Source organism: Miniopterus natalensis, chromosome 22 (genome assembly GCF_054644295.1).
Source record: "Miniopterus natalensis isolate mMinNat1 chromosome 22, mMinNat1.hap1, whole genome shotgun sequence".
Lineage (NCBI taxonomy): Eukaryota > Metazoa > Chordata > Mammalia > Chiroptera > Miniopteridae > Miniopterus > Miniopterus natalensis.
Window position 1 is genome coordinate 8,525,085 of NC_142102.1, and position 18,697 is coordinate 8,543,781.

The window sequence follows — 18,697 nt, forward strand, 5'->3', positions numbered from 1 at the left end:
CTGGGATGCCGGGTGCTGTTGTAGACCGGCAGCCAGACAACTGCCAAGGCTACAGGGCCAGAAATGGAACTGTTCTGGGGAGCGGGATCATCCCAGGTGCACTTTTACCTTCCTTAATGTGGAGGGAGTGAGTGGAACCTCTTCTTGCAGTTACCTTAAGAAATCGTCAGGCACATCCATTGTGAATGAAGTGCATGTGGGTATTTGAGTGTGTTGCCTTTTGGGGCATGTGGGGCAGAGGCTGAGTTCTCACTTGGCTTGACGCTGGGGAAGCCAGGGCCCGTCTACATAACACAAGGATGGGGGTCCCAGTTGATTTCCGTGCTGATCTGTCTCAGTCTCTTGTCTGCCTGGGCCTGGCTTATCCTGTTGCTGGATGCACACACGCTTTAGTCTTTTTTTTTTTTTTTTTCATGCTTTTTAAAAAATTGATTTTAGAGGGAGAGTAAGGGAGAAAGAGTGAGAGAGAGAAACATTGCTATGTTGTCCCGCTTATTTGTGCATTCCCGTATGTGCTCTGACCAGGGATCAAACCCACACCTTGCTGTGTCGGGACAACACTCTAACCAACTGACCTACCCGACCAGGGCCTACTTTTAGTCTTTAATTAAATGTCTTTTTCCACCTCTCCACATCCTGCTAATCTCTTCAAAGCCTAATTTTCATTTCCCCTGGTCGTGCCAACTCTGCCCTCATTCGTTCAGCAGTGACCACAGTGCCCCAAGGCAGATGTGTGCTCCTTTCAGGCCAGAGTGTATCTGGCTCCCCTCCCCACCCCGACTGGGGCGCACCCAGTGGCTTTCTTTCCCTGGTCTCCCAACATCTAGCTTGGTGCGTTGCACACAGCCTGTGCAATCGATAAACAAATGAATATCATTAAGCGCCTATTAGTCAGATCAATAATGAGAAACGCTGCCCGAAGACAATGCTTATTTGAAAATACATCCCAAGCTTTGTCCCTCTCCCCCTCCCCCACCAGTGCTGCTTTGGAAGGATCTGGGGCAGTCTGGTGATTTTGCAAGCATGTCCACGTCAGGGGCCACCTTACCCTCCTGGGTCCCACCTGAGATGTACCCGTTCTCCCAGGTAACCTTCACGGGGCTCCCACTGCGGTGCCGGTTTCTCACAGGGATCCCCGGGCCTGGCAGGAAAAACACTCCCTCCGAGCTCCCTGCAGCCCAACCTGCAGATAAAACCTTTTTACGCCGCTTTTAAAGTCCCTCAACGGGGTTGTGTCGGTCAGGCAGTTGCAACAAATAGCTCATGTAGTGCCCAAGGCGAGGGGAAGGCAGAGCCCAGCGCCCTCCTTCCTCCAGGCCCCCGCCGCTGCCTGCGCGGGGTGGTCCGGGGGCCGGGCCTCAGGGACCCCGCCCGGAGCCCCGGGGCGCGGATGCGCAGTGGGGGGCCGCCTGGCCCGCGGATGCCCACGCTGCGCCCCGGCCGCGGGCGGGGAGCGGGGCGCACAGAGCCCGGCGCGTCCGGGACGCGGGCCCCGGGAGTGGGCGTGGGGCGGGCTGAGCGGCGCGTGCGCGAGGGGGCGCTGCGGTCCCTCCCGCAGCACCTGCGCCGCCCCGCAGCCCGGCCCCCAGCGCGGGGAGCCCGCCGCCCGCGGCTCCAAGTCTCGCGGTGCTAAGGCCGGACGGGCGCCCCCCGGCGCGCGACAAAGGCGGGACCCGGCGAGGCGGCGGCGCGGGGCCGCGGAGCTGCCGGCCTTTGTGTGGCGCGGCCGCGCCCGCCCGGGCTCCGCGCGCAGGGCCTCCGCGTCCCTCCCGCGACATGGCCACGCCGGCGGCCGTCAACCCCCCGGGTGAGTAGCGGGGCCGGGCGCGCAGCCCCGGGCCGGGCGGCGGGCGGGGCGCTTGTCACCGGGCGCGCGCGGTCTGGGCGCCGGCGCCGCGTCTCCATCCCCGCCGCTGCCCGGCCCGGCTCGGGCGGCGACCTGGCCTCGCGTACCCGGACCCCGCGGGGCCACCCAGGACCCGCTCAGGCTCCGAAATGCCGCCTTCCTCCTGGCCCGGCGCCGCTCGTCTCCTCGGGCCCGGCTTCGGTCCGCGCGCGCGGGGACCCGGGGGAGGCGCCGGCTGGAGGAAAGTTTGGAGCTGGGACCCGGCAGGGTGGCCCCATTCTGCCCGCCCCGCCCCGTCCTTGGCGCCCTCAGGACCGGCCGCCCTGGGTCCCGTCTCCTGTGCGCAGCGACCCAAGCCCGCAGCGTCCCGGCGAGTCCGGGTCACACCCTCGGGCTCCTGGGTCCCGCCCTCGGATCCACAGGTCTGTGGCCGCTGCTCGTCCCCGCAGAGTTGGAGCCTGGAAAGAGCTCCGGGGAGGTGGGAACAGTCACCTGTTGCGCAGCTGTAGCCGGGAGATGCCCTGCCTGTGAGGCGGGCTGCCCAGAGGGGCCCAGAGTGGGCGGGGGACGCCGCGGCTGGCTGCGCGCAGGTTTGGGTGTTGTGCGGGACTGCTGTGGGCATGGCTGGCGCCAGGTCCCTGGGGAGGAGGCAGGGACACTCAGAGGCCAGCCCTCGGGGGGGGGTGGATGAAGCGCCCCTTCCCGCTGAAGTGGTCAGCGAGGCTTTTGGAGACCGCGCCTGTTGGACTGTGAGGAGCCAGGGCGGAGGGGACTTGCGGGAGGAAGGGACAGGTGAGCGCAGGTGGACCTGCTCTGAGCGCGGATGTCAGCGAGGCCTTGGGGCGCTGGGGGCGGAAGAGGGAGCAGCTGGGTTCCACGGACGCGCGTGGCTGTGGCCGGGCTCAGAGGGCTTTGAAGGACAGGCTCCCTCCACGCGGAGTCCTCAGTGGTGCTGAAGGGAAGTCACATGGCCATGGCTCTGAAGGGCTCACCTGTCCGCGGTGTCGAGGTGAGGAAGGCCGGGGGCAGGTGCCTTCGGTGAGACTTAGCAGCCCTGCTTGGGACAGAATAAAGAACAGCCCCGTGGGCAGGGGAGGCGCAGACTTGGCACTGCTTAGATTTGGGGTAAGGGTTAAGGGGGAGGCCAAGGGGGCACGGAGGTGAGGGGTCCCGGGAGGCATGGGGCGAGGAGCCTGAGTGGTCCCAAGGAAGGAGCTTCCATAACAAACAATGAGTCTCTGCAAGAACAGACGAGGGATTCCCCGTCCAGAACCCTGAGTGGGACCGTGGCTGGTTTGAAAACCCAGCCCTACTGGTTTGCTTGTAATTTCTTTCTTTTTGTTAATCCCCACCTGAGGATATTTTTCCCATTGCTTTTCAGAGAGAGAGAGAGAAAGAGAGAGAGAGTGAGAGAGAGACATTGATGTGAGAGAGACACATCAATTGATTGCCTCCCACACGAGCCCCAACTGGGGCCCGGGATCGAGCCTGCAACCGGGGTACGTGCCCTTGTCCGGAATCGAACCCGGGACCCTTCAGGCCCACACTCTAACCACTGAGCTAAACGGGCGAGGGCTGCTTGTAATTTCAACTGTAGCCTGCAATTTCAACCTTCCGGCTGCTTAAACATCAATAGGTTTAAGTGTTACGACGTTAGGAAAAAGATAAAGCAAGTTAAATGAAGATACTTTAGTCCAATATAGGTTTATGTTGGAAACAGGAATAAAGTCAGAGAGGCAGTTTACATAACATATATACACCATTCCATCTGTTCAAAGCCGTTCTGTCCACTCCGTTGCCCCTTGAGCTACGGAATAAATACAGGGCGGCTGCGGGATTGTTTTTATAATGGGTAACCCCCTGGCCCGATTCGCAGACAGTGATGTCCCTGTCTTTTCTCTCTTGGCAGAGGTACCAGAGATCTTGAGCTTGGTGATAACTTCTCCAGCGAAATTCCTTGAGGTGGCACCTTTTCTCTTTCCATCATCTCTTCTTGAACCAGTCCCCTGTAGTAACACTCAGATCTGTGGGGCGTGTTGTCCCTGCCCCGTGCAAATCTCTTAACTTCTTGGAGAAAAGGTAGAATCTCAAGGGATACAGCTACGGGTTAGAGCCCCAGAGAGATTTCAGATTTGACTGCACACAGGGCACCCGAGCTTGTCACCAGAGCTCACTATGGTGCTGCTTCTGCAAATGCCTCCCCCTCCTGCCTCACCCCTCTCCCCAGATGTTGTGTCCCGGCAAAGAGTAAGAGCTTGGTAAACACTGGCAAATGGACTAGGAGGCACCCACATTTATTTCTGAGGCTCTTCTGTGCCCAGTGTGCAAAGGTCACAGCCTGTCACCTCTCCACCTCACCCCACCCCACCCCACCCTACCCCTGGTCCCTTTTCCCAGCTGCCTGCTGCGCACCAGCAGGCTCACTTTCACTCTGGGCCTAGGTGGTGACACGTGAGATTCAAGTCCTCACACTCTCGTGTCGTTCAAGTGACATGAGCCCGGTTTACACCTCTAACCTACCCCACCGAGGTCCCCTGTTTGGGTTTTAGGTTGGGATCCTACCAGTTACCCTGGGGGAGAGGGGGTGTCTTTGGGAACAGAAGGGTTTGGCTCCCAGATGTTTTCCTCATGCCATCTTCTACAGGGTCCTGGGTGTGGGGCTCATCTCCTGTGGCCTCTGACACCCCCCTCCTTCCAGGTGCATTGGTCTCTGATACTGTGTAGTGGCTGATTTTCTCCATCCTTTCTGGACAGAGACCGCATGTGTCCTTTAGAGTAGAGAATGGAGTCCTAGCGCCTTCCGTTCCGTGTCTCTGTGTTGTTTCACCTCCGTTTTGGGTGACTGTAAGCATTTCTGATTTATATAAAACACCGAGGGTTTGAATTAGCTTGACGCGTGTAGGGGATCTGCAGCTGGAATGACACAGAGCAGGAGGGGACTGTGTTTCCAGGGCCACCTTAGTCTTTTGTGACTGAAGCATGACTAGATCAGGTACAAATGCAGACCAAGGACCATTAGGAATTGTGTGTTATCTGGGCATCCTCTGAGAAGAGTATTGGCAGAGTAATGAATTAGGTTTGCATAGTTAAAATTTCTATTGATTGATTGATTGATTGAGAGAAAAGAAAGGGGAGAGAAAGACAGAGAGAGAGAAGCATAGATTTGTTGTTCCACTTATCTATGCATCATTGGCTGTTTCTTGTATGTGCCCTGACTCGGAGTTGAACCCGAAACCTTGGCATATCGGGTGATGCTCTAACCAGGGCTGGGACTGCCTTTAAAAAAGTTTTTATTGATATTGAGAGAGAGGAAGGAAGAGGGATAGAGAGATAGAAACATCGATGAGAGAAAAACATCATGGGTGTTTCAAAGGTATGTTTTAAGAGATTTAGAATTTCTCCTTTATTTCTGAAATCGGTTATTAGACTGTCTTTTTTCCCAGGTTTCTGGCCTTTGGCACATCAGTTTGGAAATGATTGTATAGTACAGGTAGGTTCTCTGGGCGAATTGCCTCGGATGGAGGGTACATTTGGGTCAGTTCAGCTAACACTAAGCACCTTTGAGGTCCCAGGGCACCTGGCAGTGTGCGCGGCGGATGCAGGCAGTGAGAAGGTGAGGAAGAATGTTGTCCTCGGGGAGATGGGAGTCAGCAGGAGAGGCGTCCGGGCCGACTGTGTAGCAGCAGGTAGAGGGAACTGGACATTGACTAGGTGTGGGCATGTGACAATGGGGACCCAGGGGAGGCCTCGCCGGGAGGTAGCTTCAGAGATTCTGGCCTGTAGAGAATTTAGGAAGGGTCATTTGCAGCTGGGGGTCGTGTGGGCAGAGTTGTGAAAGTTTGATGATCCGTCAGTAGTTGCCTCCTTGCTGCACTCGGAGACTCAGACGGGCACCCCAGAACACGGGCTGGATTTAGAGCTTTGGGGAGGTGCACACTGTGCTTCCAAACCAGCTGAACACACAGGCCCGGTTTCTCCACAGACCACATTGCGTGGAATCTTCGAGCCCATCCATTGCAAGACATTGTTTTAGAGACTTCTCAGGAAAAAAAAAATGCTGCCAATTCAACTCTGTCACAGTATCCATTATAAAATGTGCCTCCATTTCAGTGAAGCTAAAAAAAACAACATACGTTTAGAATCAGTGAAATACTGCGCATTAAGGAAAATCACCTTTGCTGTTTGACCACCTGTACCTAAAACATATGGTCTCCTTTCCAATAAAAAACTATATAAAGTTTTCCCTTTAGGCATGTGTAGGGAGCCCCATGGTGAACCGTTTGGCTTCTGCCCAAAAAAAGCAGTGATATCTGAAAAAAGGGTTTATTTGTTTCTCAGCCAGTATTTATTGAGCAACTACTATGGGCCAGGTACTGAGCTAGATTCTGTGGATACAGTGGTGAGCAAAATCAGTACAGCCGCTGCCATGGTGCTGCTTACAGCCTAGCAGAGAAAAGAGTCATAAGGGATCACACACTTTCTGGGGTGGGCGGCTGGCAGAGAATGAAGGGGTGACCCTCATGACCACTGTGCACTATAGGAAAGCTACATGGTGGCTTTAAAAACAAGACAAGACTTTTCAGATAATGATGAATATCCGTGACGCAAGTTAATTTAAATGTGAAATAACAGAACTGCAAGAATTTTTTTGTTCTTATTTTCGGAGCCGCGTTGATGTTTCTATCACATCAGCAGTTTGAAACGAGGCATAGTCTGGGATCACTTGCCATCATTTGATATGCTTGGTGGATTACACATCCCCCCAAAAATAAAATGCACGAATGTGATCAAAGATCACAGCTGTGTGCTCTCTTTCTGAAAGTATTTCACACCCAAAAAACTTCCAACTGGGTTCAGCCAGACTTCCCTGAGCACCCTCTAGGCCTGGCTCAGAAAGGGCGCCACCCTCAGTGCTGGCGGGTAGCTGGGTGCTGAGTCGGATAGGCTGGCTACATGTGTGTTCAGCCTGTCTCTAACACAGACAGCGTGGGGACAACTTTATGCTGGTGACTGTGTGCTACAGAGAAGACAGTTTTGACTCCACCAGTTCCTTCTGACAGGCAGAGAAAGGGATGGTTTGGGGGCAAACAGCTCATTTCAGGACAAGTCAGCCTCACAAACCATGAGTCTCCATTTCCGGCTGCCTGCTGGGCATCTGCACCCCTGTATCCCACAGATTGCGAAGCCACACCTCCGGTACTTCCTCTGTCCCCTCTGTCCCCTGTGGCAGTGAATGGCACCACTCTCCATTCATTGGCCCAAGCCAGACATTAATTATTTTAATTGCTTATCCACCTAATTAAACAAATATTAATTGAATGCCAACTGCGTGCACACAGTGGTGTGCAAAGCCGGGCGTGGTTTCTGCTTTCAGGGCGCTCACTGTGTGGCTGGAGAGTCAGCCATTTACTAAAGAATCACGTGGGCGAGGGTATCCTTGAAGTAAGTGTTGCTAAGAAAGGCCTGAAAGAAAGGGGCCTTTGTTTCCAAATGCAACAGGACAGCCATTGAAGTGTAGCGAGCCGGGCTGTGATGTGATGGGAGGCGGGTTTGGAAAAGGGCTCTGGCTGCTGAGTGAGGCTGGCCAGGCGGGGACAGTGGACCTCCAGGGCCCTGAGCTGCTGAGGGGGGAGTCCCGATGCAGCCAGCTGACAGATTGCACTTGGTAGATGAGAGGCAGGGTGGCCCCCTCCCCAGTTCTGTCCCTGGGGGGTTAGAGTGCCAAGACAGAGAACACTGGGGGGGACTTGAGGGGAGGTGGCGGGAGATCATGATGAGCCTGGTCTTAGATATGTTGAGTTTAAAGCCTCTCGAGCTCCAGATGTCCCAGTGAGATGGGGCTTTGCCAGAAACCTCTGAGCTGCTGCTTTTCTCCCAAAGCCGGGAGTGGTTTTTTGTTTTGTTTTGTTTTGTTTTGTTTTCCCCACTATGGTGTCCCCAGTACCTTCAGCAAGGCCTGGCTCATCATTGGTGCTTAATAAATATTTATTGAAGGAATTAATGAAATGGACCCCGAATCCCCAAACTGCAAACCAAAGAGAAGAGGCATGTCTACCACAAGTTACTTTTTTGTTTTCGGTAACTTTTTATGCTGAAGTAATTTCAGGCTTACAGAAAAGTGGCAAGAATGTAGAAAGCTCTCTGTGGCCCCGTCGCCCGGACCCCCAGGTGTTAACATGAACACAACTGCTGCCACCACCCCAGCCCTGGGTCACCCCCCCCCCCCACTGGACTCAGGCTGCTTCCTCCTGCTCTGTTGTGACTGTCCTCACCACCTCTTCCCATTCACTAGCTTTCTGCCCCCTGAGCGCAGGCAGTGGTGTCCTGGGACCACTCCTCTGTCCCCCTGTGCTCCCTGGCAGAGGGGGAGCGGAAGGGCCCCATCACCCAGGGACAGTTCTCCCTCCCGGCCCCTCCCATCCTCTGCACAGACCAGTGGGTCCCCTGCTGATGGCCTGCATCTACGGAGATCTCGGACACTGTGCCTGGATGCCCGAACTTGCCTCTGCCGATGACAGCTCAGTGCCCCCGTCTCCTCCCTCTTCAACTGACCCTCCAGGCCTCAGGCTGAGTCCCAAGACTGAGCAGTCTGGGAGTGAGGAGATACACCACCTTTGTCCAGGTTCATTCATTCGCCTTCATCCATCCGTTCAGCAATATTTATTACCTGTCTTCCCTTCATTAATCATGGTCCTTGGTGCCGGGAATACAGTGGTTAGAAAGAACAGCGCAGGCAGCCTGCCTGTGCTTACCTGAAGGGCCGCTTCCCTGGGTCACCCTGGCTGGGACAGAGGAAGGGCTGTTAGGCCTGTTCACCACTAGGTGGCGCCCTCACACAGGCAGTTCTGCCCATCAAACCTCACCTGCACCAGAACCACCAGAAAGGGGCTCGCCCGGCCCAGAGGCTCCTTCAGTAGGTGGGATTGAAGGGGGTACAATTTGCATTTCTGACAAGTTCCCAGCTGATGGCGATGCTGCTGGTCCCTGGACCACCCTTGAGATCCACAGAGGAAGCTAAGCCAGTCTTGTGCCCACTGCCAACTCACTCACTTGGTTCAGGGCTTCTGGGCCCATGAACTCATTGAATCTTCCTAAGGGTTGGGCTTAGTAGCCCCATTTCACAGGTGAGGAAATGGAGGCTTAGATGGTCAGCAGGGGGTGAGTGGCAGAGGCCTGACCTCCCAGTTCTCACCCTGCCTGGGTCCTCATTTCCCTCATTCCACTGTCCTGGGGAGCGTGAACTAGGTGTCAATGAGGCGTTCTGGTTTCTGCAGGGACAGCTCCCTAAATGGCTGTTTTATTTGAGATCCCAATGGGTACGGTTCTTTTCCACCATCTTCTATGAAGGTTGCTATTTCAATAGCATTTCTGTGGGATGATCTGAGGGTCCTGTTCGTATTCAGGTTCCCACGTCTGTCCACCAGGCTCGATTGAATTAAGTAACTTTTTTTTTTTTTTTTTTTTTTTTTTTAGAGAGAGAGAGTCATTGATCAGCTGCCTCCTGCACGCCCCCTGCTGGGGATCAAGGCCACAACCCCGGCATGTGCCCTGATTGGGAATCGAACCGCGATCTCCTGGATCCTGGGTCGATGCTCAGCCACCAAGCCACCGCAGCCGGGCCGAATTAAGTGCTCTTTACAAATGGAGATTTTAAAACAGACAGGAATACCATGTATGGGGCATGCGGGTAAAAGAGAAAAGATGCCAATGTGATGGGTTGTCTACCTCCTGTGGCTGGTTCAGGAGATTCTCCTGATCTATATTTCTTCCTGAGATAGATGTGGGTTCTTGGTAGCTCCTCAACAAGGCAGAATAAGAGATGGAAAAGGTGAGATTCCAGCAAAGAAATACTGGAGAATTAGCTATTCAAGGTGGGGGGACCATGCCACCAGCTCCAGCCAACTGAGCCACCTGGCCAGGGCTTGACACTTTTAAATAGTCGGTTTTGCACGTACAGTGAAGAGCTTTTTTCATATGGCTGTGGATTATCACCCATTATACTCACTGCATGCACCGTGCAATGATATGTTTATATTTATGGGTCATCTGACTGGGACAACTGAGACGTATCCTGCATACAGGATGTTTCCAATCCTAGTTCATCCAGAATTCGTGTTTACTTAGGGAAGGGAACACTCGGACTTGAGCCGTAGGATCACGCCTTGTTTGCAGGGTTGACGTTGACCTACTGTAGGTGTGGGTGTGATGGTGACCTGTGTGCTCATATGGTCACTGAGTGTGGGTTCAGGGAGGCCAGAAATGATCTCTTTATTTTATTCTTAAAATCAACCTTATTGAGGTTTCTTCTGCACACAGTAGAAGACTGGCAGAAAGCATCTTGAAATAGATACTCCACAGCTTGTCCTTTCCGGGGCCAGGGCACTCGATCAGATAACGCACGTGGTAGGTTTGGGGCACATACAGACTGGGGCATAAGTAAGCTTACAGATGTTGGTGTGGAAAATAACACAATAACAAATAATAATAAAAGCATAAACTCTGTGTTTCGCATACTCACAACTGCAAACTTACTTTTGCTTCCCCCCCACCCCACCCCCCATTGCGGCTGAAACTGAACTTTGGTCCCTGGCGAAGATATGGCTGCACATGGGGTTTTGTCTCCTGCTCTGTTTCTTTGCCCTGAGTCTTTCCCCGTAACATTATTCTTTGAAATGGTGTTATTTGATGGCCGAGTGATTTTTATTGCTGGTGTTTTCCATAATTTATTAGCTTTTCTCTTCACGTCAGACGTTGTCGCTCATTTGGGACCTGTTCAATGTCAAACTGTTTGGATGGTCGACGTGCCTCTGAGTTGTTCATTTCTTCCCGACTCTTCCCTCCTTGGCCACCAGCCACGGCCTCTCCCTTGTCCAGGAAGGACACTCACGTGTATGTGCGAAGTTTCATCTCTCCTCCTGCCTCTGGGACTCCTTCAAGCAGATGTATTTTGTCTCATGAGCAGGCTCTCTCCAGTGTAGCATTCGGAGCCTTTACCATCCCATGTCCCTTTTTTGTATTTTTAAAGGAGTGAAAGCAAAGCTCTGAGCCCTTTGCTAGCTGTCCCACCAGTACCCACACCGACCCTTTCCATCCTGCCGTCTCCGGGCTTCTGAGCCTGAACACTCTGGTTGATGGGACACAGCCTGGGGGCAGCTTGTCCATGGACCTGGGGGGACCAGGGGGACTCCCAGCCTGGGGGTCCTGGCCTGTCGTCTGTGTGGCTGAGACCATGTTGCTCTGATGGTCTCTGGCTGGTAGATTTGACTCCAGCATGATTCAAGTTGTAGGGGATGTCCCCCTATGTGGTTAGACATGTGGGCCTGTGTGTCACCTCTCACAGAGGGGCCAGGTCGAGTGTGGAGTTCACTCTTGTCGTCTTCCTCCAGATTAATCACTTCAGCAGTAGCCTCCCTCCGTGCCTTTCTAACATCTTCTTGCTGGCTCTATGTTTTTTTACCCATTTTATAAAGCTCTGTGCAGGGATGCTGGGACTTGAGACAGCAAGGTGGGCTTGGACACGAGTGGGAATTTGGTGCTAAGACCCCGGCGGGCTCTGCCTAAGCTGGCGTGGTTAGCTGAGTTGGAGGCCAGCCTTGGGACTGGTCCCCGTTCCATGCAGCTGCGTCTCAGTGTCCAGAGCTGGTGGAAGCAGGACCTGGCCTCTTTCTCTTCCTGGGTCCATCGGCCACCTCTCCCCATGTCTGCCACCTCCTGCCCTGCAGAGACACCCCCCGCCCAGCCTGCCTCCTGATGGTGCCGCCTTACAGAGGATACACAGCTGGTTAAAGTCTAGCAAGGATCTGGGGTCAGAGTGCCCTGGATACCCATCTGATGATTTTTCTGCTCACCGTGTTACAAAAATCCCAGCCCAGGGAGAGCCTTGGGGAACCTTGTGCCCTGCCTTCCTTCCAGAAGGGGAAGAGACACCCCCCTCCCCTGTACATCAGGAGGAATCCTTTCTGATCTGTCCCCGAAATGCCTCTGTGATAATCTAGAGATTTCAAATGTATATTGTGGTTGCATTGGAAATCCAAGTCACTGATTTTTCAGAGCCTAAGCAGTTAACGTTAGGAATTTTTGCTGCAAATAAATTGATCAGTATGCAAGACAGTTGTCATGGCTGAATCATGGCCCACAGTTAAGGTAAACAGATCTGCGATGACATTTTCTGAGCAGAATACAAATGCGGCTTGTTTCCGCCCAGAGGCTCCTGACATTCCTTCTACGCGGATGACAGATCCTCCCAAGAAGGTGTTGGTCACAGGGAAGAAAGATCTCTGTTTCATCTCCCTGAAAAGGTAGGGCCGTGACATTTGATGTGCTTTCTGTGGAAAGAATTGTTGTAAGGGAGAGTGTTCTTGGGTTCCCTGCCTCCCTCTCTCCCCTCCCGCCTACGGGGGGGGGGGGGGGGGGAACCTTCTGTTTGTTTTTTTTTCCGTTCATTCGGATCATCATTAAAATACTATATGTTACTGCGTTGTGAAAGTTTGCATGTCATTAATTGTTGTTTTTTCCCAATGAGAAGATGAAGGGAGGCCTTTCTTATTTAGATTCATGTGAAGGAGTCTAAGGGGGTATAAAATGTATTTTCAGTTCCTCACATGCACGTTCCTTTCATCTGTAATCCTCGCAAGTTTCACAGTCACCCCACACACACACCCCAGTTTTCGCCGCCTTTGCTGTACCCTAGGAATTCTACACAATATGTCTGCATTTGTCGTGTGAAATAGCTCTAGCCGGGAGCCGCATCATAAGTCAGATAATATTTTCTGAATTTTGGTGAAGCTTTAAAGATCCTCAGCATGTAGCGAGGTTAAAAGGAGCTGGAAACCTCATTGCAATTTTGTGTTAGACCGGCAGTTACTGGGAGACAGTGTTTCCTGGGGGTTTATTTGCATTTGGGGTCTGGCTGCTGTGGATGGAGAGATTTCTGTCTGTCTGTGCAGTTGTCACTGGTTGTGATCAGGGGCCCTGAGCTGAGATCTGTACAAGAGGGTGGCATTTGAGGTGTGTGGGATGATTCTAGAGCTTGTAGAGTTGCAGTTGGGGGTAAAAGACCAGAAGGTTCCAGTGACTAGATGTGAACAAGAGAATATGAAGGAGTCTACTCGGAAATTCTGGAGCCATCCAAGGAATACATTTAGGAAAAGGGCACCTTTACTATCATGGTTGGTTCCTCCCAATGCATTTCTGCATTGCACTACCAGGACAGCGTGGGGGTGGCTTCCTCCAGGAAGCCTTCCCGGATGCTCCCAGTGGTTCCCAGTCTCTCACATAGCAGGCAGCTCTCAGTATGAAATTACCCAGCTACATGTCTCCATCTCACTGAAGACTGAACCTGTCAGAGGCAGGACAGGGGCCTTTCACCTTTGACTGACTGGTTTCTAGCATAACTCCTGACTCAAAATGAGAACTTCGCCAGTGTGCTTGTAATGGAAACAGAACCCCATTTTCTTAGAGCAGCCTCTGTGGGAGGAAAGAATGCCCTGATTAGCCCCATTTCTTACTTGGAGCATAGATGGAGACACTGAGTCACATAGTGGTGAAGCCAGAACTAGCCCCAGGCTCCCTTAGCCTGCAGCCTTCTGAATAAACGGAAGGAAGACAATATAAAATGCCCTGCCTCTCCTCCGCCGCAGTCCCCAGGACCCAGCACATGGTGCGGCAGGTCTGATACGCAGCCGACCCAACCATACTTGTCTTCCTCCTCCAGAATATTTTGGCCTCATGCAGTTTCAGTGTAGGAGGGTCAGGTGACCAGGCTTTTTAGAATCTTCCCTTTTCGGCTCTGACGGTGACACATGGTGTATTTGAGGCGCTGACATCATCTCTTTCTTCCCGAATGCCCTCTTTTCGGCTCTGTCATTCGGGCTCTGTCATCTTCCACCTGGATCACTGGGACCTTCATTCATTCAGAGCGCACTACAGGTACAATACGAATGGCTAACTGGGGACCAGCCCTCGACCGGGTAGGGAAGGGGATGGTCAGGGACAGGATTCTTTGGGATGGTTATATTTGAGCTGAATCTAAGACTGTTAGGAGTTAATTTGGTGAAGAGAGGGAAGAGAGCTTGGTTGCCACAGGACATAGCATGTGCAAAGGCCCTGGGGTGGGAGGGAACGTGGCGTATCCAAGGCAGTGTAGCTGGAGCCGGAGAGGTGGGCAATAGCATGACCACACAAGAGCTGGTTGATCATGGCAGGGACTCCCCCTTTGTGCTGAGAGCAAAGAGTAGCCATAGGATATAAGCAAGGGCCAGACTGGTCAGATCTGGCTTCTGTGTGGAGAATGGATGGGAAAGAAATAATGGATGCAGGGAGACCAAGGAGGCCGTGAGAAGGGCCAGCACCTGAAGCCAGAGGATGGGGAGACCTCTAGGAGGCCACAGCAGGACTTGGTCCTGGGTTTGGGAATCAGCAAAGAAATGGTATTGGTGCCAAGGGCCTGGATGACATCACCGGCGCAGAGAATGGATGGAGGAGAGGCGGCTGTAAGATGCCTGAGGTCCGGTGCTGGCGGGGGAGCTGGCCAAGGGGACTCGGAGGGTGGGGATGGTCAGGGACAGGATTCTTTGGGACGGTGATATTTGAGCTTAATCTAAAAGACTGTTAAGAGTGAATTTGGTGAAGAGAGGGAAGGTGGGTGGCAGGTGGGTGGGAGGGAGCGGAGGAACCAGGAAAGGATGCTTGAGATGGGGCCATGGGGGGCTGAACCCACAAAGAGGGTGGCGGCAGGGAAGGGACTATTTGCCTTCACAAGAAGTGACCCCTGTGATGATGGTGGCTCCCTGGCGGGGTGATGGGACGGCAGAAGGTTGCAGGGAGAATGGGAGGTGAGGAGAGCTCGAGGTGAGACTGAGAGGGCCCCAGTGCCCTTGCCCCACAAGGCGGATGTCCTCTTGTCTGATTGAGAACCCCATACCTGTTTGGGGGATTGATTCGATGCTGATACGTGGCCTTCTCCGCAGCAGAATGGGGTCACGGTTCTGTCTCCATGAGATGCCTCACCTTTTCCCACGTGGTGGGCCCTCCACCTCATGGGGGCTCAGGGTGAGGATCGTGGACGTCACTTACCAAGGGACAGAATAAGATGCTGATGTGACCGCGAGGCTGGGCCTGGCCCTGGGCCACGCGGGCACCTGCATGTGTCACATAACCTTGTCCTTCTGCTTCCCTCCCCCTTGGAGGGCAGAATGGGGCACCCCGTGTTCCCCAACCCTCGCCCCAGAGCCACAGTGTGTGTGGAGCGTTCCTTTCTGTAACTCACATTACAAAAACAACTGAGGTCTTTGTTTTCCCCAAATAAAAATGGGTGAGTGTCATTTTTTCCTAACTACGCATCGCCTTCCGTGGGCCATCCCCCCTCTGCCCTGGGGGGTGATGGGGGCAGGGAAGGGGCGGCCCTTTGTACGTTTGCATTTATGACTAGGGTCCCTTCCAGCCTGAACTCTCCTGGACTCAAAAGGCAGGAGTGAGGTAGTGGCTATAAAATACTTAAACGTGTTGCACGGTACATGAGCTGTGCAGATAATAAATTCCACACGTTTCCGCGCTGAGGACCTTTACGATATGCCGCGCTGAGGACCTTTACGTCAGAGTTAAGGAGTGTCCTTGTCTGGAGCTCTCAGGATGTTTTTAATGGACGTTGGCATCTCCAAGAAGGGGGGCGGCTTGCTGACCACAAAACCCTTCTCTTGTAGGATCTCGAGGGCCTGGTGCTCTGTGGGATTGTTTTGGGCCTTTTAGGAACCTAACGAACCTGATATGTTTTAGCCTCTGTTTCAGGAAAAAATACAGATTTCTTATCCAAAGGAAGCCGATGATAAGGTTACGAGGTGATCTGTTAATTGTCCAGTTGTCCAGCACTGTCATAGTCTAAAGGGGAGAAGATCGCTTTAAGAAAGGGATTTTTTTTTTTTTAATTCAATGTGTATGTCGGCTCAAAACAACTGAAGTCACTTTCCAATTTCTGTGAACGTCACAGAGTAGCTAAATTTAGACTTTGTTTGTTGGTATTGTAAAATCCTTTACATGTTTTGAGTGGGATCGTTTAGATTGACCTTAAAATGTGTTTATTAAACTTGATGTTTTCGGGCATGACTGCGAGTCAGCTGTCAGAGGTCCCCCCGGATTTCTAGAAGGAGGCAGAGAGCAGAGCCGAGCCCCGTGGCATGCCCCGGGCCCCGCTCTCCGCTCATGGTGGCCCAGATGCCCGTGTTTCTCCCACACTGCCTCATCCAAAACTATTTTTGTGGACTCTTGCTTCCCTTCTGCCTCGGGTAAGAGTTGAGCTAAGAAAGATCAGCACTTTGGAAAGTCCTTCCCAGGACAACGACCAGACCCAGAGAGGCTGTTTGAATACTGATCTTGCCTTTTCAGGGTCTGAGCAAGGGTGCCCGAGGTCAGGAACCCTCCACAAAGTGGGAAAGAGACACCGTTAAACCGTGGTTGCTTGGAAAGCTCGCATGCTTAAGTGAACATTTGCCTCAACGAGCTTTCAGAAGTGTCTAACTGAGCCCTGGCTGGGTAGCTCAGTTGGCTGGAGCGTCTTCCTGATACGTCAGGGTTGCAGGTTCCACCCTGGCTCAGGACACATACAAGCAGCAACCAGTGCATGTATAAGTAGGTGGAACAACAAATCTCTCCTGCCCCCTCCCCGCCCTCCCACTCTTTAAAAAAAATCAATAAAAATTTTTTTTTGTTAAAGTGTTTAGCTAATAAAAAATTACGTATAAGATCGTGACACACAGGAGAGGTGCTTCAGCTAATACCTGACTTTCTAAACCCTTAAATTAGTAGTTATTCCCAGAAAGGCCTGGTGGTGGAGTCGTTGTCACTGGCTCACTGCGCACCCTGAAGTGGCGCTTTTCTGGCCCCTGGACCTTCCTGCCCTCACCATGAACGCAGGGCCATGAGGGTTCTGAGTCCCAACTGAGGGTGGAGAGCAGCCTCTCTGCTTGGACACAAATGCCCAGGGTGAGGGCAGGGCACCCGTGGATGCTGCCCTGGAGACTGGCGACTTTTGGTGGGTTTGCCCATCTGGGTTGCCAGTAGTTGATACCAGGCGTGGCTCTTTCATGTGCCTGGATTCCTGGATGTCTTATCTGCCTCCAGGTGACCAGGAGACAGGAGTCCCTCCTGAAAGCTGCTAACTCTTTTTAACCACCTGAACGAAATACTGCTTGGGGGGTATCCTTTCCAGAGGGGAGAGGCGGAGCCCAGACAGGAGGCGCTCACCTGAGTCACCTGGGTGATGGTAGTTGGGGCAGCCCCGGGACCGGCTCCTTGGGCTCCTCCCAGGTGGTGTTTTTGGTGCCCTTGGGCAGCTTTCTTGCTTTTCTTGGATTGACAAAACCTCTCGTTTTTGCTGAATTCCAGAAATGGCCTCAGACATCCCCGGATCGGTGACGTTGCCCGTTGCGCCCATGGCGGCCGCTGGACAGGTGAGGATGGCCGGGGCCATGCCTGCCCGCGGAGGAAAGCGGCGTTCCGGGTAAGCACCCTCACCCTTGCCAGGAATTGGGCTTCATACATGTCGAGTAACACTCTTGACCTGTTAGGAAAATACTGTTTCTCCCTGTCGTGGAGATGAAGAGCTCAGCGGTTTGCACCCTGTTTAGATTTAGCAAGATCCCTAACTATGCGTGTGATTGGCTTCTAAGTGTTTGGGGCTTCAGCACCCAGCTGGGGACTTCTGTTTGCTTGTCTTTGTGGGGAGAGTGAGCTCTGGGATCCTGCTGGGCCTTGCTCAGGACATCTCTCCAAGGGAGTGGCTCCTCCATCCGCCCGCCCCTGGGCTCCCGCCAGAGGGCAGCAAGAATCTTTGCTCAGTGGCCTGCAGGAATCCTTCCTTTCCCCACATTGGAGCCTGAAGGCTGGGTGGCTCCATGGTGCGCTGCTCTGCGGGTGATGGTTGATAACATGGTAAGTTCTAGCAGGACCAGAGAGACCTTCCCTCTTGAGTTTACAGAGCCCAAATTGCACCTACTCGCGTGCCTCCTGCCTGTAGCTGTGCTCAGAGCTCAGAATCAACCCAGCCCACAGAAACCTGCAGGGGAAACAGAGCTGATGCTTGCAGATTCAGTAAATGACCCCGCCCCTTTCCCTCACTGAATCCACTTTCTTTTCATTGAAATAGTTGATAAACATTTCTCTTGAAGTGAGATCAGTTTATACATTTAATGCAATTTCTTTTTTTAAAAAATTGAATGTATTGGGGTGACATTGGTTCACATAGCGCAGGGCCCTCCAGTGATAGCAGACGATACCTGTCAGGCCCAAGGCCTGCAGGGCGGGTGGGGTGGGGAAGCTATATGTGGAGATCTGGAATGGAGTTTGTTAGGATGACAAAGCATACTTGGCATTGCAATTTTAGATTGTTAAAAATGTGATGTGTATGTGGTGCGTTTGTCCAAGGAGGGGTTAAGATTCTGATGGTGATTTTGAGCAGGGGGTGGGGTGGGGGGCAAACAAGGCTGAGAAACTGAACGTCGTGGTTACATGGCTTTTCCCTGAGTCAGCGAGCACCCTCCCAGGGCTCTGAGGCTACCCCATTCTCCACCCACTGTGACCCATATTTTCACAGGGACCCAGCAGAGCTGTAGTGAGCAGGTGGGTGCCTGGGGCAAGTCCCCAGATCTACTGTGTCATCAGAAGCAGCCCTCCTGCCCCTGGGGCCAACCGCAAACACAGCCATTGCATTTAACTAACGACTCCTGCCAGCTGGGCGCTGAGCTCAGTGGAGTCCAGGTTGCTGTCAACGTATCAACTTACTGATTTTAAAAAAAGATTCCAGGTCTTTTAAAATCGTTTTAAATGCTCCCCAGCTTCTCTCCATCCCCCTTGGGACAG

The 18,697-nt window shown here is 53.1% G+C and overlaps 1 protein-coding gene across 2 annotated transcripts in view; it reads left to right on the forward strand.

The window, feature by feature from the left end:
* Window positions 1-1,704: 1,704 nt before the first annotated feature.
* The window catches only part of ARNT2 (aryl hydrocarbon receptor nuclear translocator 2), a 73,076-nt gene continuing 56,083 nt past the window's right edge, over window positions 1,705-18,697 (forward strand). For both annotated transcript variants that reach the window (XM_087829115.1, XM_087829114.1), the window contains exons 1-2: window positions 1,705-1,807; window positions 17,225-17,339. In XM_087829115.1, the coding sequence (XP_087685241.1) occupies window positions 1,777-1,807; window positions 17,225-17,339 (146 nt within the window). In that variant the 5' untranslated portion in view covers window positions 1,705-1,776. The remainder of the gene's footprint in view (window positions 1,808-17,224; window positions 17,340-18,697) is intronic.